We start from the raw sequence: 24,251 nt of genomic DNA, 5'->3' as shown, positions 1-24,251 counted from the left end.
GAAGGTCACATCTCGAGAGCGAGCAGGCCTCTGCCTCATCTTCCTTCTCATTGATCCGCAGGGTCCGAGGGCATCATCATACGGCCGAATACGACGTCGCTAATCCTCCAAACCCTAAACTCAAACTCGACTTCGTGCAGCACGCTGAAACCATTATTCTGTCGAGTCGTGGTGTTTTTTAACATGAATTTGATGCTCCGAAGTCACTATTTGACTCCGCATGCAGCCGTCAGATGTCCAATGCGACCATATCAACATTTTATCGTGAGTCTCTTCATGTCGAAGAACATGTTGATGACAAGAATGGCGAGCTACTCAGACGATCATCTTTGGGTCTCCACTTGACGCTGTGATGGCTTTGACGTCCTGAAACCGCCATGACCTTGGTGGATGGAAAACAAACCTCGGTAGGTTCATGGGCACTTTTTAAAGCATCGTGCATCCACTTTCTGTAACCACATGTGGTTTCTGTTTCTACTTTGCTATCCGTCTCCCCTGTCGCTCCTTCACAGCCACCAAGATGTCGCTATTTAATATATTCGGCCGCCGCAATGAAGCCTCATCGGCGTACAACCCAGTCTCTGAGGACGAAGACAAACTACTGGATGAACCAACGCTGGCGACCAGACTCGAATTAGAGAAGCTCCAGCAAGCAAATGCGAACCTAAAGCGGGTGTTGGGCATCTTCGCTAGCTTCTTCCTAGCCTTCCTCGCCCTGGTTGCTTTTAAGAGCTGGGAAATTCAGGAGGACAGCCTTCTGTTCCCACGAATCCTCAAGTCGCCCGTACCGCCGAGTAAGCAAGCACTCTTGAGGTCGTACCAGAAACCGTCGCTAACCATGTTCTAGTGCCCATGAATGTGCAGACCTTCGAGCGCAACTCCCTCTACGCCTCCCGCCCTTCTCCCGAATCCGATGCAGCCTGGAATGCACTCCTCCCCGAAGGCCGCGGCTTCGTCTACGTACCCGAGTCAGAGCAATACTCTCTTCCTCCTGGCGAAAAAGTCTTTTACGGCGAGATCTATTCTGTTTCCTTGTTCCACCAATTGCACTGCCTGGGTCAGCTACGGAAATACTACTGGTTGCTAGTCGATGGAGTGAAGAGCAACAGCACAAGTTTGAAGCCAATGGTGGAAGGACTACTAGGACCCTCGGGCGAGCATGTGTCGCATTGCTTCGACTACTTGCGACAAACGTTGCAATGCGCAGGCGACATGGCCTTGGAGTGGCCGAGAAAAGAGGAGGATGGCAGCAGGTTTGCTGTGGATGGATGGGTAAGTGGTCACAAGACACATTTCTTGGGAAATCACACTAACGACTTGTCACAGAACATCCCTCACGAATGCAGGAGCTGGGATCACATCGTCGATTACATGAAGGACAACTACTTCAATTTGTCCATGAATAGCGAAATCGCGCCAGATCACCCCATGCACAAAGATGGCATGGCACAGCTATGATCTCTAGATCAGCCCAGACAACTACAAAGAAGCTGGTTCTTCTTCCAAATTCACAGGTCTCAGATATATAACATTCAAACCATCATTGCACTTATGTCTACATTATTTTGTGATGATTAAATGGTGCAGCAAGACCTTTGACACCCGCTCGTCCCAGCAACGACAAGAAATAATCTTCCGCGGAAAGGCATGAATGTCCAAATACGAACCCGCCGAGATTCTGCCTATTACACAAAATCTCGCATCTACTAAGACTTTGTCAAAGCGAAGCGATATTGGTAAGAGAAAGTCAACATTGTTCTCTTAAGCAGCCTCGCAGGGTGATAAGATCGAATTGGAAGTGGGTTGATTCTTTTCTTCTTCTACTGTTTTTTCTTTTCGAGAAGGGACGCTCAGCCTACTGGGATTTATTTTCATGTATTCATACCTTGGGAGGCCTGATGTTTTTGATGATCAGACACGTTTCCGTTCAGAGTGATGCTTACACTTACTCAGTTTGGCCGTAGGTGCAGTCCCCAAAAAATTATCTTACGCTTTCGCAGTCATGTTAGGAGCCGTGGAAAGAAGAAGCGGATCTCAGATATGAATCACAGATATGATCGAATTGTGGATGAATGAATTGGGTGTGACCAGCTGTCTATTCCGAACCTATGTCATGCGCACCAGATCGATGTTTCCGGCAAATCAAGCCAATCGCATGGAAATGCAGAAACAGACATTGCTCAACCCTGACCGCCATCAGTAGCCACGCCGCAAGGACCGTTAGAGACTACAGAAGAGCCAGAGTTCTGTCCAGCCGGTTGGTGCCTGATATTGAGGTTTCCAGCGGGATTCGATGCTTGGCCCGCTGAACAGGTCATCCCATTGAGATAACTGCAGCCAACGTTGGGATCAAATAAGCTGATGCCACAGGATCCGTCTAGTAAGCAAGCGACACAGCAGTCATAGGCGTCGGTTATACCTGTGTTGAGCTGAGGGTTGCCTGAGCCAGGATTATAGTAAGCCACATCGATTATGTCGCCTCCAGTGATCTTGGGACCGAGAAGGTTGGCGGTAGCACAAGCGGCATAGACGGTAGTGCTCGCTTGGACGGTAATGGTCTCGGTCGTCGAGGTGATCGATGTGGTAGTTTGACTCGAAGTTGTGGTCGTCGAGGTGGTGGTGAAGTCAGTCTCTGTATTTGTGATGTGCGGAGGGGCAACCGTGATGGTGCTCGTGGAGGTAATTGTAGTTGTGGAGGTGACGACAGGCGTGGGTGCAGTAATTGTTGTAGTCTTGGGCGAAACCAGGACGATGACATCGGTGTAGCGGACTTGAACGACTGCTTTGCCTGTTTCAAACGTTAGCACCATGAGCATGGAAATTGTCGCATATTTAACAATGACACAAGTACTCACAGGTAACCGAGAAAGGAAATGATTGCTTCTTCGGGCTGAATGGCAGCTGATTTGAAACTGCCCGAGATCTAAGCCCATGCGGATGAAAGATCTCTCGCTTGGCCAAGGTGCTGTCTCCAGATGTGTCGGAGATGGATTGGAAGCCGCTGGGTGCAGCAACGATCACGCTAGAGGTAGAAGTCGACGTTTCTGAGATAGTGCTAATGCTTATGACGGTGGTCGTAGGTGACTCTGTGATGATCGATGTGACGGTTGATGTAGTAGTCAAAGTGTCTGTCACGGTACTGTCCGTGAATATGGTCGACACAGTAGTCGTGCTGGTCGCAATGGAGGTGGAAGTTGATGGTGTAACGATCTTGGATGGTGTGGATCTGGATATGACAAGCTTGACTTGGGGCAGGATGGTTGTCGTTGACCGTCCCGTCGGCACAGCGTCCTTGCGGGATGATGTCGAGAGCCGAGTCCAGCATGAAGTTGACGTGACAGTTGATTTGCTTACGATGCCAGCAACCAAACTGCCCGAGGCCAGCTCGATCAAACACAGCAAGAGAAGAGCAGGGAAAGGGTAGTACATGCCGAGATGCTTGGACGTGATGTTGTGCGAGTCGAGTATCTCAAAGCTGGCTCCGATAAATCTCAAGCAGAAACCAGTTGTGGTTATAAATGGGAGGAGACTCCGCAGTGGCTTTCTGATGAGATTCTAGGCGGCCAAACTACAGCTGAGATGCTTCAGCTCAGTGTACCTCGCGTTCAGAGACACGTCAAGATGACTTGAGATGGTGTTTCCATACATTGCCACGATACCTGTACATTGCTCAGCTGTCTTTGGAGGCTTCAAACTGTGTACATGCTGTGTACTTGTCTTCAGCTGCGTACAAGCTTTAGATATGCAGTGCTTGACCATGTACAAGCTTCGATCCTCGGCGCTGAGACGTCCTACTAAGCAATGAGGTTGCCCGAAGATGATTCAGCCGCATGAGGTAGTCGAAGTACCCGCTAACAGCAACCTTGTTTCGAGGGCTGCATGACATTGCATTCGACTGGACCTCCAAATTAGGTTGCACAATATGGCTAGCGTACGAGAAGCGCCGGTCCAGAAGATGTATGCACGGCTTGATCCAGATGAACTACTGCAACACGACTTTCGATATCATGCACTCATGTCCATCGGTTCGAGTAAGCGAGACGCATAGTGTGCTGAGAGCGACAACACAAACAAAACGCAAGTAACGGCGTTGATCAAGCCTACGCCTAGAAGCGGCTGGGAGCCACTCCGAGGGTCGTCTTGTTGCGAACCCCGAGCCGGAATGGAAAATGGCAAATGGTCAATGAAGGTTGGATGTCGCGGCTGGAAAGGCAAAGCAATTGGGCAATAGCGGACAAACCTCAGAGTAGTATTACCCCGCACACCGTTCGGCAAAACGAAAGTAGCAGAAGAAAGAGATCGGCGGTTCGCAAAAAACCGAAACAAACCAAGACAGAAGAACGTGATTCAAAAGAGGATGTAATTGCTATTGGGAGGTAAAGTGGAAAGGTTGGGGGCATCAAGTTGTAAATCAATCTCAAACGCCGTTGGTATGCAGAGAAGATTGGAAAAGAAAAAAGGAACAGCGAAAAGCAAGTCTAGTTTCTATCCAACCTGCGTCTCAAGTTTCTTGTGCGCTTCATGAGCTTCTTGTACTTGTGCTTCTTCATCTTCAACTTGCGCTGTCTCTTGACGGAGATGGCGTGCATGTCTCCCTTGGCATTCTCGCCTTCCAGAATGGTAATGTCGCTCTTGTGCTGTTCGAGCTCCTTCTCCATGAAATCTAGTTGACGGCTTCGTAGGCGGTCCTTGAAGGGGGTGCGCGAGGCAGATGACGGGGCGTCCTTGATAGCAGCGGGTTCCGGGGGAGTGGCGGAGGCAGTGTAGAAGGTGACGCCATCAGAGCGCTTGTTCTCGGTGACGGTGATGGTGGTCTTGAAGTGTTTTTGGCTGACAGTAGGAGCGGGAGCAGCGCGGGCTTTGCGCTGTTGTTGCTCAATGTTGACGGGAGCGGGTGGCGGAGGAGCGGTAAAAGGCTTCAGCTGTGCGACCAGTTCTTCGAGTGACCTTGAACGAGGTACGCCGTCCAGGTGCTTGACGTCCGAGTTGGATGATGATTCTTGAATGATCTCCCAGCGCAAGTCCGAGTCCTTCTGTTGGCTTTCAAGACCATCGATGGCGTTGGACAGGGTGAAAATGACATCCTGGTTGGCCTTTTGTTTTGACTTGGGCTCGAAGATGGTGTTGAAGGCTCTCATGCCGACTGCTGGTGGAATCGCCGTGTCCAAGCTGAGCGGGCGGTGAAGACTGAAGAATGAGGACAAGGTGATATCTGTATGCTGAGGTCAGTCTTCTATCTTCCACAGCGTCTGCGACCCAGTCCACGTACCTTGCGGGAGGATGTGCTCTGTCGAAGGCACACTGGGCAGGTTGCCAAAAGCTTCATCCTTGGCGGCCTTGACATTGCGACTGGCCGAGTTGGACTTCGCATTTGCGCCCGAACGTGATTTTGCCGGACGAGATGATGGCAGTTCGGGCTTGGTGGCAGCAGCAGGCTGGCGCGAGCGGTTCGAGTCACCGTTGGGCGGGCATGAAGCCTTGCTGGATGAAAGTCGGCGTTGGCGCGAGAGAAGGGTCGGGCAAGCCGCTGATGAGGAGCGGTTGGCGACAGCAGATGTCGAGATAGAGGCCGACTGGGTACCGACACGAGCGGCGCGACCCAGCTGCGACGAGAACATGATTGGCGGTTGTGTATGGGCGGTATACGGCTGATTCGCAGTCTTGTGATAAGACCCTTCGGATGCGGCGTGTCACAGTGCAAACAAAGCAAACTGTTTGCCCGCCCAACCTCCGCCGTCGCCTTCTTACCCGAGTCGCCGAGCTCCATATGTCACCATATCGTTCAGCTGTTCTTCTTCCTGTCATTGCACGCCATAGCATAGAATTGAAACATTCGATACAGGGAAACATCGTGGCGATGCAATCTGAGAAATCCTCAGATACGTAAACTTCTGCTTGAGCTGATGCACGGCCAGTCAGATCAACCATTGCAAACCATTGCAAACCATCAAGTCTGGCCTCAATCTCAACATAACGCTGTGGCAAGGCTTGGATAATCCCGTCCCTCTTCTCTACACTTACTCTCGAAGAAAGGCGAATGTTCTTATTCGACGCTGAGACTGGACAAGGAGACGCACAACACGATGGTTGAAGCTTTATACTAGTAACACTTCCACAAAATCGTCAAGTGCTACCATGTGGATCACACTGTTAGGGACTTGCTCAGAGCCTATTCAAGAAGCTTTGACATCTCGGGATCGAGTTCACGATATTCAACAATCGGCAAACTCTCCATGCTGTCAATTTCCTCAGGTTCCCGGAAGAGGAGCTACCATTGGAGTCTGCTCGGGTGAAATGGATCTCTGTCGAGCCCCAAATGACTAAACTTACCAATCACTATACTGATGAAGTCGTGACGAGTTCACATCGGGCTGGAAGACATGACTGCGAGTCTGACACTACTGGTATTTGAGGAGTTCGCGTAGGCTGAGCCGGCGAGTCATGGTTGTGCAGTTGCCTGGCTTGGTTGTCTGAAACACGCGACGCCCTGTTTCATCTCCGCAATCTCACCTCACAATGTTCAGTCAACTACCTTCTGCTCCATTTGATTGTACACACTGTACTATACATTGGGTAGTCATGTCTACCATTGATGAAGATGGAATCAATGAAGAATTGGTAGATTCGGAAAGTTACAGTCCGCTCTACAAAAGGGGTCTCGAAGAGAAGACGCTCGACTTGCTAGCGTCAGAGGTATATCTATTGGTAAGCGAGTTTCCATCGTTCATCACTGGTTGGATTTTCCTCATGTCAGCGATCAGGAACAATGGTCAGATGTACCAGAAGACAAAGCTCGAGAACAATACGATCGTATAATGAACCAATGGATCGATCTCGGCTGCTTTGGCCGCCACGTCCGAAATCCTCCCAAACACTCTTACAGCATCACTGATTATCTCAGCCATACCACATCGCAGCACTAAAGCACACCTACCCACCGCCCACCGTCGTTCAAAGAACAAGCATCCTCTCATCCTGGCGCACACCCCAAGAACGTCAAGCAGCTCTCATCCTCACCTCGCAAACTTCTCGCCTCTGGCTCCGCACAAACTACAGTCTAGGCCATAATCCCCTTTCCGCTCTAGATGAAAATCAGAAAGAATCCATAACCGGCGCCGAAAACGCTGATCTCGTATTCAATGACGCAAATCTCTATGACTATGGATCCGACTGGTTCGAAATTTTCCTTCGTGTCCCTGAGATCCTGGATTCTTGCCGCGGACCCAAGAATGGACCTTTGCACTCTGCCGTCCTTCGGACTTTTGAAGAGCCGGAAATCGAAGTCATTGACCCAAAGGTTGCAGATGAAGCAGATTTTTATAGAGATCTCGAGCATGCTTCTATAACAGGTTGTTTATGGGTTCAAGACAAGACAAGCACGAGGACTGGAAAAGTGTTATTGATGTGGGTTGATGATTTAGGGAAGGTGATTAGGTGGAATAGGATGACGACACGGGAAATCGTGGATGCGGGAGGTATGTTTGCTTTCGGAGATGGAAGGGAGTTGGATGGGCCTATGTGGGAACGCGCGCAGTTTGGGGAGGATTATGGGTGGGAGTGAAGATGGCGAACTGGTCAAAACGTGCATCAAATCATTCAAAATATCGTTACCTACTATACGCTAACGTTCATACAGCCTTCTCAACATGCAGAGCCCCAGCTTTCTCTCCGGTTCCATCACGGTACGAGTTTTCAAAACTGTCAATTGAAACCTTTGCACTTCCACACTTGTACCAAGGTCTCTGGAACAACTCGTCCATACGTTCCATCGGGATACCCTTGGTCTCGGGTGCCCATAGACCGAGAATTACCAAACCACTTGCGCAAATACAAGCCCAGAAGGTGTAGGCGCCCCACTTGTCGAGAGAAGCCAACATAAGTGGTGTCACACGAACGACGGCGAACTGGAAGAACCAGTGTGCTGCCATGACGACGGCGTAGCATAGAGAGCGGACCTTTGTAGGGAAAAGCTCGGTACCGTAGATGTATGGAATGGTGCAGAGACCGATTGACCAACCGATAGCGTAGACGAAAACGCTTGCGACAGCCGCGTTGGAAGCTGACTCGTTGGTATCAGGGATGGCACCAAAGTAGACGGCCATGTAGATGTGAGTTGCACATTGGAGGGATAGACCGGCCATGAAGCAGCGTCTGCGTCCGATCATGTCGATCAGACCCCAAGCGAAGATCATGGTGAACAGCAATTTGACGAGTCCGTAAGCCCCAGAGGTGATGAGGGAAGTATTGCTTCCGGTGATACCGGCGTACTGGAAGATGTCGAAAATATAGTATGTGATGCCGTTTCCACCAGTCCACTGCGATATGGTCTGCATAGCCAGGGCTAGCAGGAAGCGACTGCGGAGTGTCGGACTGGTGAGGACCTCAACAGCGGTAGACTTGAGAGATGCGTTCTTCATCTCGGCGATCGATGCACTATCCATCTCGACACCAGCGTGCTCTGCCAGCAGCTCGGGATCGTTCACACCCATACCTCTTAGACGTGCAAGAGCGGCCACTGACTCGGTGTGTCTGCCCTTAGACGCCAGCCATCGGGGACTATCTGGCATAAAGAAGGAGCCGATGAATGCGAGGCCGACGGGAATCAGAGGAATAGACTGGACGAGGCGATACTGCATTCTAGTGGAGGATAGGTGAAGGTTGGCTCCGTAATTGACGAAGAAACCTAGGGGTAGACGTTAGTCAATTCGGGGCAACAAAGGAAGACTTCGTTGACATACCAAGGGACAAGAACGACAGAAGCATGACCATGTAAATGCTGACAGTCATACCACGCGTCTTTGCAGGAGCAATTTCTGACAGGAATAATGGTGAGACGACAGTCAAAGCACCAGCTCCTAGACCACTCCATATTCTCGAGAACAGGAGGAAACCGAAGATACCGGATGAGAACACCTGCATGAGCAACCCAGATGCCCAGACGAGAATCGAACAGCGGAAGGACCATAGTCTTCCGAGCTTATCGTTGCAGAAGAAGGCGATCAGCGCTCCAAAAGCAGCACCGAGAACTCCGAATGATGTGATATTGGCAGTTCTGTTGGCTAGCCCAGTCGGATCATGCTTCCAATTCGCTTTGATCAGGTTGTAATCTTGCTTGAACGAAGATAGGGTGACGCTGGCACTGAAGCCTCCTTCATCGTAGCCTTGAACGTATGTCAGCAACGATCACAGCATTCAGACAGTTTATCGATTCCTACCTTTAGGGATACCGCCAGCGGCCAGCACCACGATAGCGAAGAGGTAGAATGGTTGTATTCTTGCAGCCATGATGTAGTCAACGACCGTGTTGTGCTAGTCTGAGTGATGAGCAGGGCAAGACATGGGGTACTCTGGGGGTGGTCTTATATAACACACTGAATCGATCATTGTCTCCACGGGGTCAATTATCTCCAAGAAGTCAATTGAGTAGGATATGCAGCGTGCAGTCGTGTGCCGACATCGTTGGTGGTGGCGTTGAGGGCAAGCCCCACCCTCGGTCAACTTCCGTGAGCGAATCCTTCACGGAAGTTGACCGAAGTCAACCTCCCCTCCTTCCTTCCCAAACAACAATTCACATCTCTCATATCGTAGTTTCTTGGTCTTTGTCTAGTGCAATTTCTGTGCAAGTGAGATCTTCATTCAACATGCAATCTCCACTCCGCTCGGACAGACATCGTTCCGTCCATATAAAGACTCGTTGTCACCACTTCCTAAGGATGAGTATTGTTCCAGCATATCATTCTTTTCAAAGCCCGCAAGCATGAACTCGTTTGTTTCGGCCGATCAGCCTCATTCTGGCAGCATGTTTATGCCTCTTCTTCGCCTTGCACAGGCCTATCTTGTCCCTCAGTCGAGAGCCGCTCCTACTATACCCACCAAAATTGAGCATGCCAAAGTCTTTGCACGCGGCGAACCTATGCAGTCGCTCGCCATCGCTCAGCGAATGCCAATCGATGCTTGGGACTCCCACATGCATGTCACAGATCCCGAATATCCATTGGCTTCAGACGCGGCGTATGTTCCTAGTCTTCACAACCTGACCGACGTCCGCAACTTCGAGCAGACCATCGGCATCCAGAACACGGTGTTTATCCAACCATCCATATATGGAGACGACAATTCCTGCCTCCTTGACGCCCTCAGAGCAGCTGGTACTTCGCACGGTCGTGGCGTGGTCGCTATCAATCCCGACATGCTGAACATCACCGAATTGCAAGAGTGGCACAAGCTCGGAGTTCGTGGTGTCCGCCTCAACCTCAAATCAAACGATGCTACTTATACCGCCAACTCCCTCTCGAACATGCTTCAAAAGTACGCAGATGCGATTCGAGGCTTCAAATGGGTGCTCGAGCTTTACATCGGCATGGAAGCGATGCCCGTCCTAGAGAAAATTGTGCCCAACCTCGGTGTTCGAGTCTCAATTGCCCACTTTGGTGCACCCACACTGCCTGATCCAAAGAATACAACATATCCTCTCGACCCATACAAGATCACTGGCTTCCCATCGTTGGTCAATTTGACTCTCGCCGGAGCCACATGGGTAAAGTTCTCCGCACCCTATCGATTCGATAATGATACACAATTCCGTGGCGTCGAGAGTATAGCTCGTGAGTTGCTCAAGGTCGCAGGCGATCGTTGTATTTTTGCTTCGGATTGGCCGCACACGAGATATGAAGGTCTGGACATCAAGCCTTTTGTTGAAGCAGTCCTCGATTGGACTGATGAGGCCAACTTGACAAAGGAAGTGTTTAGCCTTAATGCGAAGGAGCTTTGGGATATTGACCAAAGACGTGACAGCCAGGATCCTTTGAAGTGTGATTAATGGTGGATTCGAGATAGATTGAGATAGATACAAGCCATACACCATATTTGACCACCCTACCCTTGGTACACCTTTTCACATCCACTACTGTTGATCGTGGCGTACAGTGAACCATCCTCTTTTTAACAACTGCATCATGGTCGGCACGTATGATCATGCTAGATATCGTTGCCGATGTCGCTACATGGATCATTTGGACCCGGCCTCCCGCATCAACACTCTCGGTCAACTTCCGTCTGATAGCGTCAACATATCATGCCTCAACAGAAATGTGGATGCATGTTCTCCGCACCACTCATGCATCTCCATTTCAAGTCCGTCAAAGTGCCGATACTCCAGGGAAAGTGGATACAATATATCGGGCTTCGGTCAACTTCCGAATATGTTTTTGGACCCACGATAGGCTAGATCCCCTCAACAGATAGTCTCATACCAGTATATATGCATGTAGGCTTCCTTTCCTCCGAGTGCCACACATCATTGACTCAGAATTTGATCATGGACAAGAAACAATCTACATCTACTTCGACCAGCATCCTCGCTGGTGGTCTAGCAGGAGCAAGTGAGACAGTTGTTACGGTATTCGCTCTCATATTTTCTTGATAGCTTTGAAAAGCAGACTCACAATTTCAATCAGTACCCAGCCGAGTTCGTCAAGACACGCCGTCAACTCGAAGTCTCCCGCAAAGGATTCAAACCTTCCTCCTCCCTCACCATCCTCCGCTCCACAATCGCAAACCACGGTCTCAGTAATGTATACTCAGGCTGCCAGACCCTAGCGACTTCAAACGCGATTAAATCAGGTGTCCGCTTCTTCTCCTTCGAAACATCGAAACGGTGTCTCACGCGAGTGTCAGGCAAGAACAACACATCCATCAATGTAGCTGCTGGTCTATGCGCTGGAGTTACAGAAAGTGTTCTAGTGGTCACACCAGGAGAGAGCCTGAAGACAAGAGTCATCCACGATGCTTCTTCCGGGGGCAATTTGGGCAAACAATCACTTCCGGGAATCGTCTCAGAGGTGGTGAAGAGAGAAGGCGTATTGAGCTTGTGGAAAGGATTAACGCCTGTGTTGTGTAAACAAGGTACTAACTCGGCGGTGAGATTTGCAACGTTCAATGAGATCAGAGATAGATTGAAGGTAGCGTGGCCAGAAAAGATGGGTGGGACAACGGCGACTTTGGTGGCGGGTGCCGGAAGTGGTGTTCTGACTGTGTGAGTATATTTTCATCCAAGCTGGGATGCAGAGGCGTGCTGACAGAGACTCAGATATGCGAGTATGCCTTTCGAAAACATCAAGACGAAAATGCAGAGTATTGGTAACACGCATACTCGCATGATCCGTTGCGCTATGCACATGGCGAAGACAGAAGGGGTGAAGGTGTTTTGGAAAGCAACAACTCCCAGGTTGGTCAGACTTACTGTGAGTATCCTGTATCATTCCATGACCTCGAGAAGAATGAAAAGCTGACCGAAACTTTTACAGCTATCGAGTAGCATAACCTTCATGGTATACGATCATGCCGTGAGCATCATGAATAACTTGACAACAGACAAGGCTGAGCTGCGAACGATGAGGCAGATGGCGTAGATGGACTTGAGGATGAATCCGGAGCAAAAAGAATGTAATTGCGGCGAGTGAGGATTGAACTCACGTTTCTACGTTTTAGGTGCACGTAACTGGCGTCGAGTCCCTGTGGTAGCGAGCCACTACGACTGTGCACCGTTGGGGTGACCGTCTTTACATAACGTCTTGACCACTAGACCAAAGTTGCTGGGTTTGACGGAGTGACATATCTGTGTATTCATCAAGAGAGAGCCTGGTTCGAAACGGCGGTAGCTACAAGAAGGTGCCTGGCCGAGTTGAGCGACGGGTAGACTTTGGTGTTCGTGCCTGCCTAAAATCAGGAATCTCAAAAAGATCCTGACGCGGTTGAAGGAGTAAGACTCACTTGAGTGCTTTTTGATTTGGAATCGGAGTATCTTTTGTGAAGAAGCAGATGAGTGTATCTATATCTATTGTTCATGTATGTAGCAATTCTTGAGTATATGCGCCAATTCGACGATGGGCTTCCACTCTATTCATAACTTCGCAATCTGTGCGGCTCCTGGCATCTGCATACCCTTTCCACTCAATCCAGTCTTGATTCTGACAGGCACCGGGCTGTGCGTCCACACATCTGGATGATTCTTTCTGGCATCCTCCACCACAGCAACGAATGCATCCCGTAATCTTTCGATGTCCCCAAAGTCGATGTCTCGGTCAGCTCTTGCATCCCAATACAGCTCTTCGGTCTCAAACACTACTCTTCTCAGAGCATCTCGTTCCATGCGTAATCTGTTCGGAAGACCTTGTCCTCTCATCAGCGCGAGCATTCCTGCCACGACTGTGCCGATTGCGCCCAGTGAGGCTACAGCGACGTGATGACGATCGAGGTTCGGCAGTGAGCCCAGCACGACGAAAACGGCCGAGATACAGAGTTGGATGATCATGAGGAAGATGACTGCGGCATCGTAGAGACGGTATTGACGTGCTGCACGGCGTTCGGCTTTCAAGAGTTGACTGTAGAAGCCATGGGCTGATTCGAGGTGACGAGGTGTCGTGTTGTTTGCTGTTGGAGGAGCCATGCCGAGGAGAGTGTAGATCTCTTGGCGGGAAAGAGGCTCACTGTCATTGTCCTGGCCATTGTTGTTTGGTGTGGGCTGAGTCGAGATGGGTATGTTGTCTGGTATCGAAGCATCAACACGACGCCGAGTTGCTGCTGGGTGCTTTGACAGCAAAGGATCAGTCTCTGTCGCTGCTTCTTCGTCCATGATTTTTTTTGTGTTTTGATGGGTATTGTTTGACGAATGAGAGGAAGACAAGCAGGCGGAAACGTACTAATATAAGAGAGGAGAAGGTCTGTCGCAGCTCGAAAGAGTCATTCGGCCTCGAGGACGAATGATGTAGTCGTGCCTGATCGGAGTCATCGCCTCGTGATAGTCGAACACTGCCTCTCCAGGAGTGCAGACTGGTTTGCAGCTCAGTAGGCAACTCGTGCATTTTTCACGTTTCTTGTCTGGTCAGCTGTCAATGCAGCATCTTGGTTTTCGTTCTAGGCAGCTGCTCGTCGCAAGCCTTGACTCATTAACAATGCAACCTGAACTCAGTGTCGAAAACAGAAAGAGACTTTTCACATAGTTGAGACTAGGGAAGAGAATTTTTTTTGAATATGTCGAGAGGCCAGATATCCCTAGGCTTACCGCGATGAGTCTACTCCAAGCTGGCGTTAACCTCTTTCATCATCTTGTTGCTTCTTGGTTAACCGGTCAGGTGTCGTGATGGAGGTGTGGGATGTGATTGGTCATGTGCTGCTGGGCGCACGCCTCGTCTGCGGCGTGTGATCATCGCACTTGCCAGACCTGAGCAACAGTACGTTTTGCCATTCTTACAGGGGCATGTCCAACAAGAAGTTGTGCTGTAATGAAAAGAAGGTTGGATGCTCGGCAAGATAGAGTAGTGATAAGGTTATCTGAGAATGTCGCGTTAGTGACGCGTGCCGTCACGTCACCCTGATTTCCTCCTGCTGTTCTGCTTTTCCTGAATGCTCACGTCTTCTTGCGATTACTATCGAAATGAATCAGAATGCGGGACACACTGTCAATAGCAACAATGGCCATAAGCGACGCAGGCTGGAAACGAATGGACACGTTCCAAATGTGAACCCTCAACCAGCAATCCCACCTCGAATCGAGGAGATGAGAGCAAAGCTTTCACGACTTGAACACAGTCAAAGAAATCCACTAAGTGCTTCTTTTGGAGGATGTACTCGAGCGACTGCCTCTATCAACTTGAGCGATGGTCAGATGAAAAGCAAAGAGCTACTGTCCCAGATTTATTTCCATTGCTATCCTCTCTCTCAGAGCTGTTGTTACTTCTACGATGCCGACTTGCTAAGCGTCATACCAAGCAGCTCACTCAACAAGCAAAAAGCAGTACCCAAGCAAGCCACGAGATTCCAGCCTATCAAAACTACCTCAATCCCTCTCACCCAATCGCCACCAACCTCACCGTCACCCTCCTAACCACCTCACCCTTTATATTCTAAAGAATTCCTCACTCTGGTAATAAGTTCAGCCGTGGTGGTGTAGTGGTTCAACACACCCGTGGTCTTAACACGTGCGCAGTCATTCGTTGTTACTCAACGCCGTGTCAGTCTAGATCCGAGGAGGTCGCGGGTTCGATTCCTGCTCATGGTGCTTATTTCTTTTTTTCTTTTGTTTCGTGCTTCGTGCTTGTGGGTGTGGTATACTTTTTTTGATGGTAGTGGTGGTTGGTGATTTGTTGGATCCGTGAGTCCTGGCTTCCTTTTTCCCTTCGAGTTTGGTATTACTCTTTTGCATGCTATTGTGCTATTGCACTTTATTCTTTGTGTTGATCATCGCATCGTGTGTATTCTTGGTCGTTCGGACCGCTCTACACGTTTTCTGCGCCCGCAATCGCTATTTGCATCGTTCATCTGAATGTCTGGTTGTCCTGTCTTCTTCTGACAGTCGTGTAGCACATGCCAAATAATTACCACGCAAGTACTCGAAGCAAGATTTCGTCAACCGAAGTAGTCTTCGATTTTTGACTGAACGTCGTTTGTTAAACATTTAGTAAAGCTAGGAAGCATAGACCACATCCCACATGACCAGACTGACCAGCAGTCGACCGTTCATTGGACCATGCCCTTCAATACGAGCAAGTGTCGAGATAGATGAAAACACCTTTGCGCCAACGCTTGGAAAACCAGAACTGCAACATCATGCCCACCCGAGCCAGAGAAGTTCTGGCATATCGACATAGTAGCAAGGTAGACTACCTCTCGTTTCGAACCTGTTCCTCAGCCTCACGAAGACTGCGGGCAAGAAACGTCTCTGTGCGTCTTGCAGCTGCATTCGAGAACAGCCTCGATCCACCAGGAGAGTTTGAGCGTGAAAGCGGAGGGGTATCTTCAGCCGTGGGTGCTCGCCGTGTGTTGCCAAAATAGCGCATGGTCGAAGCAGCGACTTGGCGAGAACGTTCACGAATATCAGAATCAAACTGCGAAGGTCGTCGAGGCGGGGCTTCGTCCTCCTCGTTATTGTCGTCGTCTTCGTTCTCTTGACTCACGCTGCTATGGTGGCGGATCCATAGTGTATCTTCGGGAGACATGCGACGAATAAGTGAGATCTGAGCGCGTCCTTCGGCGGTTTGCATAGCGAAGTCGTATAGCAGAGCTTCAACAGCACGGCGATCGTGATTGGAGCGTCCACTTGTGTCGGGCCCATATATGGTAGAGCTAGAATCTTCGGCCAATTCATTTGCTAGTTGGAACGAAGCTGATGCACCATTCGAGGCAAAGCTTGAGTCGGTCGAAGGCAGGGAGTCGTCAGGGGTGATAGTCGATCCGATGACGTGCCAGGAATCGGCAATAGGCGAAGGACTGCGATTGCGATCGCCCAAGCCATCGTCAGGGGAGACGGGACGATGTGCGAAGCTCAGGGGATGTGGGGGTACTTGCGAAGGACGTAAGAGGACGATACGAGACGATGCAGTGGGCTCCGAGGTGTCTAGTGGAGGAGTTGGCAAGCTCGATGAGACGCCACTGCGTGATTGCGGACGATCGCGTTCGAGAGGTGGAGGCAGAAAGCTAGTTGGTCGAGAGCGTCGACGACCAGCGTCGGATTGTGAGGACGAATTATCATCGCCGAGGTAATAGGCCAGGTCAAAATGACGTTCACTGGATGGTATACGATGGCGAGGAGCCTCGGGAACTGGCGGTGGTTGGCCAAGTCGATGGAAGCTGGTGGGACGAGAGGCACGAAGACGACGGATGGGCGAGCGTGATGGAGCGGTACTATCGTTCTTAACTCGGGATACTGCGACAGAGCTGCTGCTACTGCTGCGTGTCTCCTCAGGATCGCGCCATACTCTGTTGGAACGTGTTAGCAATCTCTATTGTAAAGTCGAGTCGATAGCAAGAAGCAGCCCGTCTCTCCTATGGCTGATCAGACAGTCATTCGAGTCGATCGCAATGCACAACATTCTAGACGAAGCGACTTCGATCCCCGAAAGTTCAAGATCTTGAATCTCTCAAGACATGCGGCGGTCCACGTTCGTGTTTCTGCATTGCAATAGATGACGCTGATGCTTAACGCCGCGTGGGAGACACTCGTTTATCGAGCTCCATGATAGTCGAGAGCGCGTCCCGGCGCGTCGCCTTCTCTGAAGCCTCCACCTCGGAACATCCAGACTGCACTTACGGAAGACCCATGATGATATTGAGCTTGGTCGCAGACTTTGCGCGATTCAGGTGATATAATTTAGCACGATACAAAGGATATGTTGATCGTGTCGCGAAGGAACGGGGATGGCATGTTTGTGAGCAGCTCCATCTCACTCTCCGCGTTCCGTTGCCCCTCGGCGCTAAACTGTTTCTCCACGTTCTTGGCACTGCAGCCAGCTCGAGCCTCGAAAGTCTGACGTTCGATAGATGGTTCGCTAGCTAAATACTCTTAAATGTTTTTGAAGGCAGAAAGTCCGACTCTCGCTTTGCCAGTGCTGTCAACCAGCAAGTTGTCCTCACAACTTGATCCAAGAGCACCGTTACCCAAGAAAGCAGGTTCCCAGTAGTAAAGACCAGCTCCACCCTTGACACCAGCAACGATTTTTCCAACAGCTTCAATCCACTCTTCCTGTCCGGCTGCCGAGAAGGGAATGTAGGTGGCATCCGAAGGGAACTTGTATGCGGGCTTGCTGCACTTGGCTGGCCAGTTGGTCTCGGCAACAACGAGCTGTTTGCTGTATGTTGCAGCGAGCTGCTCAAGCGAGTATTGCAAACTACCCAGGAAGGCCTGGTCATTGTAGAAGGGGTAGTAGCTGACACCCATCATATCAAAATCAGTTGTTTTCAAAGGTCCCTGCCCAAGGATGGTTTTGTACCACCAGAGCTGAGTACCCGAGTCCCAGCCATTGTCGAGGTGGATCATGATCTTCGGCTTCGTCGAGAGCTTGGAGTCCTTGATAGCAGAGGAGGCCGAGTGAAGGAGATCAGCGATATTGTAGTAAGAGCTGGTACCTCCAAGAGGCCACAGCAGACCAGCTCTGATCTCGTTTCCAATTGACACGATGGCTGGATTGATGCCTTCTGCTGCGTAGCGGTTGCACACTGCCAGAGTGTAGTTGTAGACTGTGTATTTGAGGTTGCCGATGGTGCTGTCGTCCCAAGCGGCAGGTGTGGTCTGGTGCGAAGGATCGGCCCAAGTGTCGGAATAATGGAAGTCCAAATACACACTCATGCCTGCATTGGCGACACGCTTGGACAACTTGACGTTGTAGTCGAGGTTGTAATTACCGTCCGAGGGGTTGACCCATACTCTTTGACGGATCGAATTGGCTCCGGACTGCTTGAGAATGGCTGGTGTTCACAGTCAGAAATATGCTCATTGAACCTGGAAGGTGGTCATCATACTCTCAAGAGGTTCGGTGGCTCCAGCGGTTGTCTTGAATATCTTGCCCTGATTTTCCAACATGATGAGGGAGCTAATATCGGCTCCCTTGTAGGTGAGTGCGCCATGCGTCACACTGGACAGCAAAGCCGTCGCGGTAAGAAGGACTGATCGCAACATGATGCGTAAAGGACAGTGAGAACTGAAGAGGAGGAGAAATGAATAGAAAATGCTGAGCTGCCTTCGAGGAGCAGGGCAACAGCTTATAACATCTCGTTCCAGACGCTAAAGAGCATGCTTTCGAACCACACGGTTTCCTTAATATAACGAAAGCGACACTTGACTGCTTGAAACGGACGGCTAATTTTCGCTTGTGTATGTACTCAGCCTTTGAGCAACCCTATAAGGTTTACTCTCCACTTTTCACCGCACGTAAGTCTAGTTGTGCGAAATGTCCTCATAACTCTTTGAGTATACAGGAATCCGGAAGGCACGTAGGATGCTCTCTGATTTGGAGACCATCACAGACCCGAGTATAATGTCGAGTTTGGAGACCTTGTGACTACGAAACACTCACTGCAGGCAAGTTCCAGGATTATATCAAGCCTAGTATAGGGCTCGCCATCGCTCATTGGTGGAACTGGTCCAACAACGCGGGTGCGGGTTTGTCGATCTGGGGCAAGGGGTTTCAAAAGTCGGCGTCGCTTGCAGGATGCTTCTTTGCTGTTGCATATAGAGGTAGGCAATAGGGCATGACCGAGGCTCGGCAATTTCGAGGAAAGATGCAATGGACGCTGATGGGCAACAAGAAAGGAAGACAGAAGACAGAATTCTTAACGCATGAGGAGCCGCACTGCGCCAAGCCTATACGTCATTGCTCCTTCGCCGAAGCGGCAAAACATCATGCAATTCTATGAATGCCATCACAGCAGCGAGCGAGGGAAAGATGGATTGTGTAAGGTATTAAGGCTCTTCATCAATTCGTTCTAAAAAGTGGTATATGTACAACAAAAGATCAAAACAACTTTCCTCCTACTAACTCAAGCTTGACATCTACTCGATCTTGATGCCGACCTTGCCGAAGTGCTTCTGGTCCCACTGAAACTGGTAAGCCTCCTTGAGCTGGTCAAGAGTGAAGATGTTCTCGTCAATGACGGGCTTGATGTTGTTGGCCTCGATGGCGGCGTTCATCTCCTCGAACTGCTGTCTGCTGCCAACGTAAATACCGCGGACCGTGCAGATGTTGACGAGAGCGTCGAGAAGAGTGGGCTGCTTCTCATTGGTGCCACCGATGAAACCAATGACGGAAATGACACCCTCGAGGCAGATGGCCTTGAGAGATTGCTGGAGGGTGTTGGGACCACCGACCTCGATGATGTGGTTCACACCAACACCGCCAGTGATCTTCTTGGCGGTCTCACCCCAGTTGGGGTCCTCGCGGTAGTTGATAACGTAGTCGGCACCGAGAGCCTTAAGCTTCTCACCCTTCTCCTTGGAAGAAGTAGTGGCGATAACACGGGCACCAGCAGCCTTGGCGAATTGGACAGCGAAGATGGAGACACCACCGGTTCCCTGGGTGAGGACCCAGTTACCGGGGGTCAGTCTCTTGCCCTCGAGACCGTAGAGACCGTTCCAGGCGGTCAGACCAGCGCAGGTGAGGGAAGCACCCTCGATGAAGTTGAGGTTGCTGGGAAGAGGAACAAGACCTTGCTCGTCGTAGACACCGTACTGCTGGAGAGAGCCGTCGATGACACCACCAGTTCCAGTGGCGATAGAGTGGTTGTCAAGAGGACCGGCAATGTGGCCCTGGTTGAATTGGGTGACGACCTTGTCGCCGACCTTGAAGCGGTGGACGTTCTTGCCAACAGCCTCAACAACACCAGCACCGTCAGATCCAGGAACGACATTGTCCTCCTGGGGGAAGGGGTAGCCGCCAGCGGCAATGATCAGATCGCGGTAGTTGAGCGAAGCACCGTGGACTACCATCGAATTAGCACTTGATCATCTGGATAATGAATCCTGTCAAACTCACACTTGACGAGAACATCCTTGTCGCCAACCTCGGGAACGGGAGCCTCCTTGTTGAACTTCAGGTTGTCGAAGGAGCCAGTGCCCTGAACTCTCCACTGCTTTTGGGTAGAAGGTGCCATTGTGTTGTGATTGTGTTAGATCGAAAAGGTTTGAATGTGTATCAATTGGAAGTGCGGGAATAGACTGGAATATGAAAGGCACTTATCATGTACCTAGATGGCCCTTTATATATCAATTGACGTTGCGATCATTCTCACGTGAAGAAAAACATCGAACATGCCATGACGTTCATAGCTTGCGGGGTGGAAGCATCAGGGCTTCTAGAACCGAGATCGGTTTGTAATCCGCCGCTCCAAACTCGGAGGGACTGGAGAAGGGGGCCTTGATTACGAGTGCAAAGGCAGAAGATGTCAGGTCTTCTCCAGATATTCACGATTGTAGCAAAACTACCTTGATGTTCTACCACGTGGTTACGTGGAAGGAAGTGCAGTGCAAAGTAGCTCCTGGCACGACTGCGTGGATGTGGATTCAAGCAGGTGTCAAAGGAGCCGGAGCAACTCTAACCGAGACGTCTGCTGTCTGCTCTCTACCAACCACACTCATCAACATCCTCTAACGGTTGCTAGGACAGAACATCGGTGGCAGCACGCCTGTCCGTTTACGAGAGACGCCGAGACACGCGTTGTTTGAAAATGGTCCTCGATTTCTAAGCACAGCGAGCAAATTCTCGAAAACCGCCGATACAAGCAAGGATATGATGAGGCCCAGCAAATTTCCTCAAGATTGGTCATAGCTTTCATCGCTTCAGATCGCCAGCAACAGCAGCTCGTATCAAACGACCATCGATGGCCATGCTCACCTTGCGCAGAACCTTCTCTCCACCGAAGTGTCCACCGAATCTTCTCAGTCTCTCAGCTTCGCTCATCATTACAAATGCAGGCAAGCCGTACTGACGCTTGTCCGAAGGCGACGGTACGGAGTCAGGAACCTTTAGTTTGATCAAGATCACCTGAGCCGCAAAGACGTCCATACCTGCTTTCCTGAGGAACAATTCCCAGGACGTCTCGTCTTGTAACAGCTGCACTTCTGGGTCATTCAGCCCAAATCGGACCATGCTAGCTACGATCCAGATTGCTAGTGCTATCTCATCCCCGGGGATGTACATGACTTGAATTTCATGACTCTGCGCGGCGCAGAAGTTGACAAGAGATACGATTTCGCCAGATTCGCGGCTGTCCAACGGACGTTGCTGACTCCCGGCTCGGTCTTCGTGCACCATAACGATGAGCCGCTCATATCGACGCGCCAGCTGTACGATTCGTTCGCGGACGACATTGCGAGTAACTTGACCTGGCAGATTCTTCTGAATAAGTTTCTGCAAAGTAGTCAGCAAGATCCCATGCCCAGGTGCCAGTATCATGTCCGCTTCATCGGCTTCCGAGGTCTGAGACGATACGCCACGCAATGAACGGGCTGAAGCAAAATCGCGTTCAATGTATTCAGCTGTGGGGTTGAGACGCTCAATATGTTTGATGAGAGCTCTTCTATCGAACATCGTTGAAGACAGAACGAAAGTTCTTGGGGGAACAGGATCAGGTAGGGATGGAAGGTGTATCGATGGCATCATTGACTGCATGCTTGGTGAAGTCTTCGAAGTCAAGCTTCTGGGGTTCTGCAGGCTCTCACTGTCTCTGATCCGAGCAGTGAACTTCGAAGTAGGCTTGGCAATATGTATGGGCGAAGTTGTAGCCTGCAGTCTCGACTCTTCGGATACTTTTGGGCTGGCTTTCTTCCCGGTCTGTATCTGCATGAATCGATCCAGGGAATTACTTGCCGAGAACGTGTTCCCCGACAGAGGCTGCGGATATGCCGGGCTCTTATGAGGCTTGAGGCCCTCCGGTGGTGTATGCGTCGCCACCCTAGATAAGGGGAATAATGGCTGTCGAGGCTGCAACATGGCTGCGAGCTTAGGGCCTCCTTTCTCGCTCCATGCCTTACCTTCCGGCATAGTCTCTGTCGAGCCCAGCCTCTTAAGTATTATCGGCATATCTGCAAACTCGATCGCTTCATCGTCGTCCTCACAAGCGTCCAAAATCCTGAGACCATCCAGCTTCCATCCGGATGTCGTGTCTTGAGGCTCTTCGTTTTTGAAGTCGTCCAGATCATCACAGGTTATCTCCTCCTTCGGAAGATCACTCAGTCGCGTATCGAATGGTCGCCAACGTGTCATGGCTCTATTAATTCGAACGACACCAGACCATACTTCGCGTGGACTGATAGTCTCTCGCCTCAACATAGAGATCATCTGTTGCTGGGCCTCAATGCTGGTACCAAAACCCAGCTGGTTGCGGCTGAACATTTCCCACGGTGGCAGTGGACCTGACTGATCGATCGTGGGTATCTCCACTCTCAACGTCGAGTCAGCCTGCGTGAGTTGCTCGTTTTCAATTGCAGAGACAGCTGATTCAGCACCAGCTTGAAGCACTTTCTTGAGAGCTTCATCGTATCTCTCATCTGCGCTATTCGAGTCGCCCAACGGGAATGGCTTGGCATAGTCGGGTATGGTAGTACACAGCTCATCTGAGAACGTGACTATCTTCGTCTTCTTCGTCGGGGATGATGATAGCAAGGCTGGTGACAGCGGAACCTCAACCTTGAAGTCTTCAGGTCGTTTGCGCTTCAACGGAGAGGTGGTGTATGAGTCGCCGAATTCCTCGATCTCGAATGCCGACAGGCCATCTAGGGAGAACTCATCGTCCAAATCCATGCTTTCCTCAATTTTCGAGAGTTCGAGGGGGACAGGATCTATGGGACTGGTCGCCAATTGCATGCGACTGACGGGTGAGTCAGGAACTCCGAGTCGGAAAGGCGAAGAGCATGGTAGCAGAGGTGATGTATGCCTCGCAGCCTCGTACTCTTCTTGTGCCTATCATCATCAGATTGGGATTTACTGGGATGAGACACACAACTTGCCTTCTTGTGTGACGGTGCACTTATATCTTCACATTCGGGCTTCTCGAGCGTTGAGACGCACTGCTGCAGAAAGAGAATATCGGTTTTGTCGAGTTGCAGCCTTTCTTGCTTGATCTGTTCGATCAACTCCGCAGGCAAATCAGAGCTTGGCCAATAGATATGTGTCTCGTCCTCTTCCCATTTGGCTCCAAGGAGCAAATCCTGCAGGCCCTGACTTTGCTTTGAGCGTCGAGCTCGCACAAAGCGACGTTGATCGAGCTCTGAGTCTGTGAGGAGCAACAATGGCTCGACTTTAAACTCGGCGGATCTGGTAACCCGTCGCTCGATGTCGATGGAAGGCACGGCTTCCACCAAAGCGATCCGTCTGAGGAACAGAGCGCTCTGGTGATTGATGGTCCATTTCTCATCAGTATCAACCTTATCTGGAAGAACGAAGTCGGGAAGCTGACTGAAGTCGGAGTCATCCCAGACTGGGATCGACTGAAGAACACAAGATGATAGAGGGTAGGGAGACGTGTAATCTTTGCTCAATCCGTAGTATCTGGCGTAGTCAATCAGGGAGACTTCCTCGTCTTCGGCATCTGAGTAGGTGTCGCTAGCGATGCTCAAGTCATCAGCGTCGCTGCATCCCATGGTTGTCGAGGATGAATCCATGTGAGAAAGAATTCAAGTGACGATTGATGTTGGTACGTGTGAACGTTTGTCCAAATCCAAAGCGCGCCTGATAGTTGTGTCAAGGTCACGATGCTCCGGACGGAAAGTGCGATTGGGGCCAGCGGCAGCCACAAAGCGAAGCCATTTTCGTGAAAAAGATACCACCCAAGAAAACCGGCCGGTCTATGGGGTCATTTGTGGTAGTCTCGATCGTGATGTCGCATGGTAGCAAGACGACAAGGCGAGATGTCCATCATGATCAGGGTGACTACAGCAGCACAGCAGACTTGAGGATGAAATATTCTCGACGAGACGCAAGTAC

General features: G+C 50.5%; 12 protein-coding genes across 12 annotated transcripts; 4 read left to right on the top strand and 8 right to left on the bottom strand.

The window, feature by feature from the left end:
- Positions 1-355: 355 nt before the first annotated feature.
- Positions 356-1,841, top strand: M438DRAFT_362559 (uncharacterized protein). The gene is made up of 3 exons (XM_029907593.1): positions 356-794; positions 848-1,272; positions 1,327-1,841. The coding sequence occupies exons 1-3, from the start codon at positions 521-523 to the stop codon at positions 1,456-1,458; spliced, it is 831 nt and encodes a 276-aa protein (XP_029763893.1). The 5' UTR covers positions 356-520; the 3' UTR covers positions 1,459-1,841.
- M438DRAFT_130463 (uncharacterized protein) lies at positions 1,820-3,184 on the bottom strand. Its single transcript, XM_029898821.1, has one exon. The coding sequence runs from the start codon at positions 2,931-2,933 to the stop codon at positions 2,181-2,183; it is 753 nt and encodes a 250-aa protein (XP_029763892.1). The 5' UTR covers positions 2,934-3,184; the 3' UTR covers positions 1,820-2,180.
- A 1,077-nt stretch (positions 3,185-4,261) lies between these two features.
- Positions 4,262-5,618, bottom strand: M438DRAFT_362557 (uncharacterized protein; the record flags this gene model as incomplete). Its single annotated transcript, XM_029907592.1, has 2 exons — positions 4,262-5,212; positions 5,270-5,618. 2 exons carry the CDS (start codon positions 5,616-5,618, stop codon positions 4,479-4,481), a joined length of 1,083 nt encoding a protein of 360 aa, XP_029763891.1. The 3' UTR covers positions 4,262-4,478.
- A 961-nt stretch (positions 5,619-6,579) lies between these two features.
- On the top strand, positions 6,580-7,403 carry M438DRAFT_332185 (uncharacterized protein; the record flags this gene model as incomplete). Its single annotated transcript, XM_029903473.1, has 4 exons — positions 6,580-6,705; positions 6,762-6,854; positions 6,902-7,297; positions 7,350-7,403. The coding sequence occupies 4 exons, from the start codon at positions 6,580-6,582 to the stop codon at positions 7,401-7,403; spliced, it is 669 nt and encodes a 222-aa protein (XP_029763890.1).
- A 168-nt stretch (positions 7,404-7,571) lies between these two features.
- M438DRAFT_290496 (general substrate transporter) lies at positions 7,572-9,398 on the bottom strand. The gene is made up of 3 exons (XM_029901713.1): positions 9,216-9,398; positions 8,739-9,161; positions 7,572-8,683 (listed from the first exon to the last, which is right to left on the bottom strand). The coding sequence occupies exons 1-3, from the start codon at positions 9,283-9,285 to the stop codon at positions 7,629-7,631; spliced, it is 1,548 nt and encodes a 515-aa protein (XP_029763889.1). The 5' UTR covers positions 9,286-9,398; the 3' UTR covers positions 7,572-7,628.
- A 542-nt stretch (positions 9,399-9,940) lies between these two features.
- On the top strand, positions 9,941-10,848 carry M438DRAFT_394770 (uncharacterized protein; the record flags this gene model as incomplete). Its single annotated transcript, XM_029909173.1, has 1 exon — positions 9,941-10,848. One exon carries the CDS (start codon positions 9,941-9,943, stop codon positions 10,817-10,819), a length of 879 nt encoding a protein of 292 aa, XP_029763888.1. The 3' UTR covers positions 10,820-10,848.
- Positions 10,849-11,317: 469 nt separating this feature from the next.
- M438DRAFT_332182 (tricarboxylate transport protein) lies at positions 11,318-12,410 on the top strand (the record flags this gene model as incomplete). Its single annotated transcript, XM_029903472.1, has 4 exons — positions 11,318-11,398; positions 11,457-12,034; positions 12,089-12,242; positions 12,306-12,410. 4 exons carry the CDS (start codon positions 11,318-11,320, stop codon positions 12,408-12,410), a joined length of 918 nt encoding a protein of 305 aa, XP_029763887.1.
- Positions 12,411-12,843: 433 nt separating this feature from the next.
- On the bottom strand, positions 12,844-13,652 carry M438DRAFT_342833 (uncharacterized protein). Its single transcript, XM_029904854.1, has one exon. It carries the CDS (start codon positions 13,631-13,633, stop codon positions 12,902-12,904), a length of 732 nt encoding a protein of 243 aa, XP_029763886.1. The 5' UTR covers positions 13,634-13,652; the 3' UTR covers positions 12,844-12,901.
- Positions 13,653-15,659: 2,007 nt separating this feature from the next.
- M438DRAFT_312513 (uncharacterized protein) lies at positions 15,660-17,190 on the bottom strand (the record flags this gene model as incomplete). Its single annotated transcript, XM_029902515.1, has 2 exons — positions 17,087-17,190; positions 15,660-16,755 (listed from the first exon to the last, which is right to left on the bottom strand). The coding sequence occupies exons 1-2, from the start codon at positions 17,095-17,097 to the stop codon at positions 15,660-15,662; spliced, it is 1,107 nt and encodes a 368-aa protein (XP_029763885.1). The 5' UTR covers positions 17,098-17,190.
- A 148-nt stretch (positions 17,191-17,338) lies between these two features.
- Positions 17,339-18,451, bottom strand: M438DRAFT_267273 (glycosyl hydrolase 53; the record flags this gene model as incomplete). Its single annotated transcript, XM_029900169.1, has 2 exons — positions 17,339-18,240; positions 18,295-18,451. 2 exons carry the CDS (start codon positions 18,449-18,451, stop codon positions 17,339-17,341), a joined length of 1,059 nt encoding a protein of 352 aa, XP_029763884.1.
- Positions 18,452-19,226: 775 nt separating this feature from the next.
- M438DRAFT_362550 (NAD(P)-binding protein) lies at positions 19,227-20,569 on the bottom strand. Its single transcript, XM_029907591.1, has 2 exons — positions 20,304-20,569; positions 19,227-20,250 (listed from the first exon to the last, which is right to left on the bottom strand). The coding sequence occupies exons 1-2, from the start codon at positions 20,419-20,421 to the stop codon at positions 19,325-19,327; spliced, it is 1,044 nt and encodes a 347-aa protein (XP_029763883.1). The 5' UTR covers positions 20,422-20,569; the 3' UTR covers positions 19,227-19,324.
- A 476-nt stretch (positions 20,570-21,045) lies between these two features.
- M438DRAFT_130386 (uncharacterized protein) lies at positions 21,046-24,021 on the bottom strand. Its single transcript, XM_029898820.1, has 2 exons — positions 23,276-24,021; positions 21,046-23,228 (listed from the first exon to the last, which is right to left on the bottom strand). Exons 1-2 carry the CDS (start codon positions 23,927-23,929, stop codon positions 21,099-21,101), a joined length of 2,784 nt encoding a protein of 927 aa, XP_029763882.1. The 5' UTR covers positions 23,930-24,021; the 3' UTR covers positions 21,046-21,098.
- Between the last annotated feature and the right edge of the window lie 230 nt (positions 24,022-24,251).

The sequence above is a fragment of the Aureobasidium pullulans genome, assembly GCF_000721785.1.
Source record: "Aureobasidium pullulans EXF-150 unplaced genomic scaffold scaffold_3, whole genome shotgun sequence".
Classification (NCBI taxonomy): Eukaryota; Fungi; Ascomycota; class Dothideomycetes; order Dothideales; family Saccotheciaceae; genus Aureobasidium; species Aureobasidium pullulans.
The sequence above is the reverse complement of the archived record's forward strand: the minus strand, read 5'-3'. Positions and strand labels throughout refer to the sequence as shown.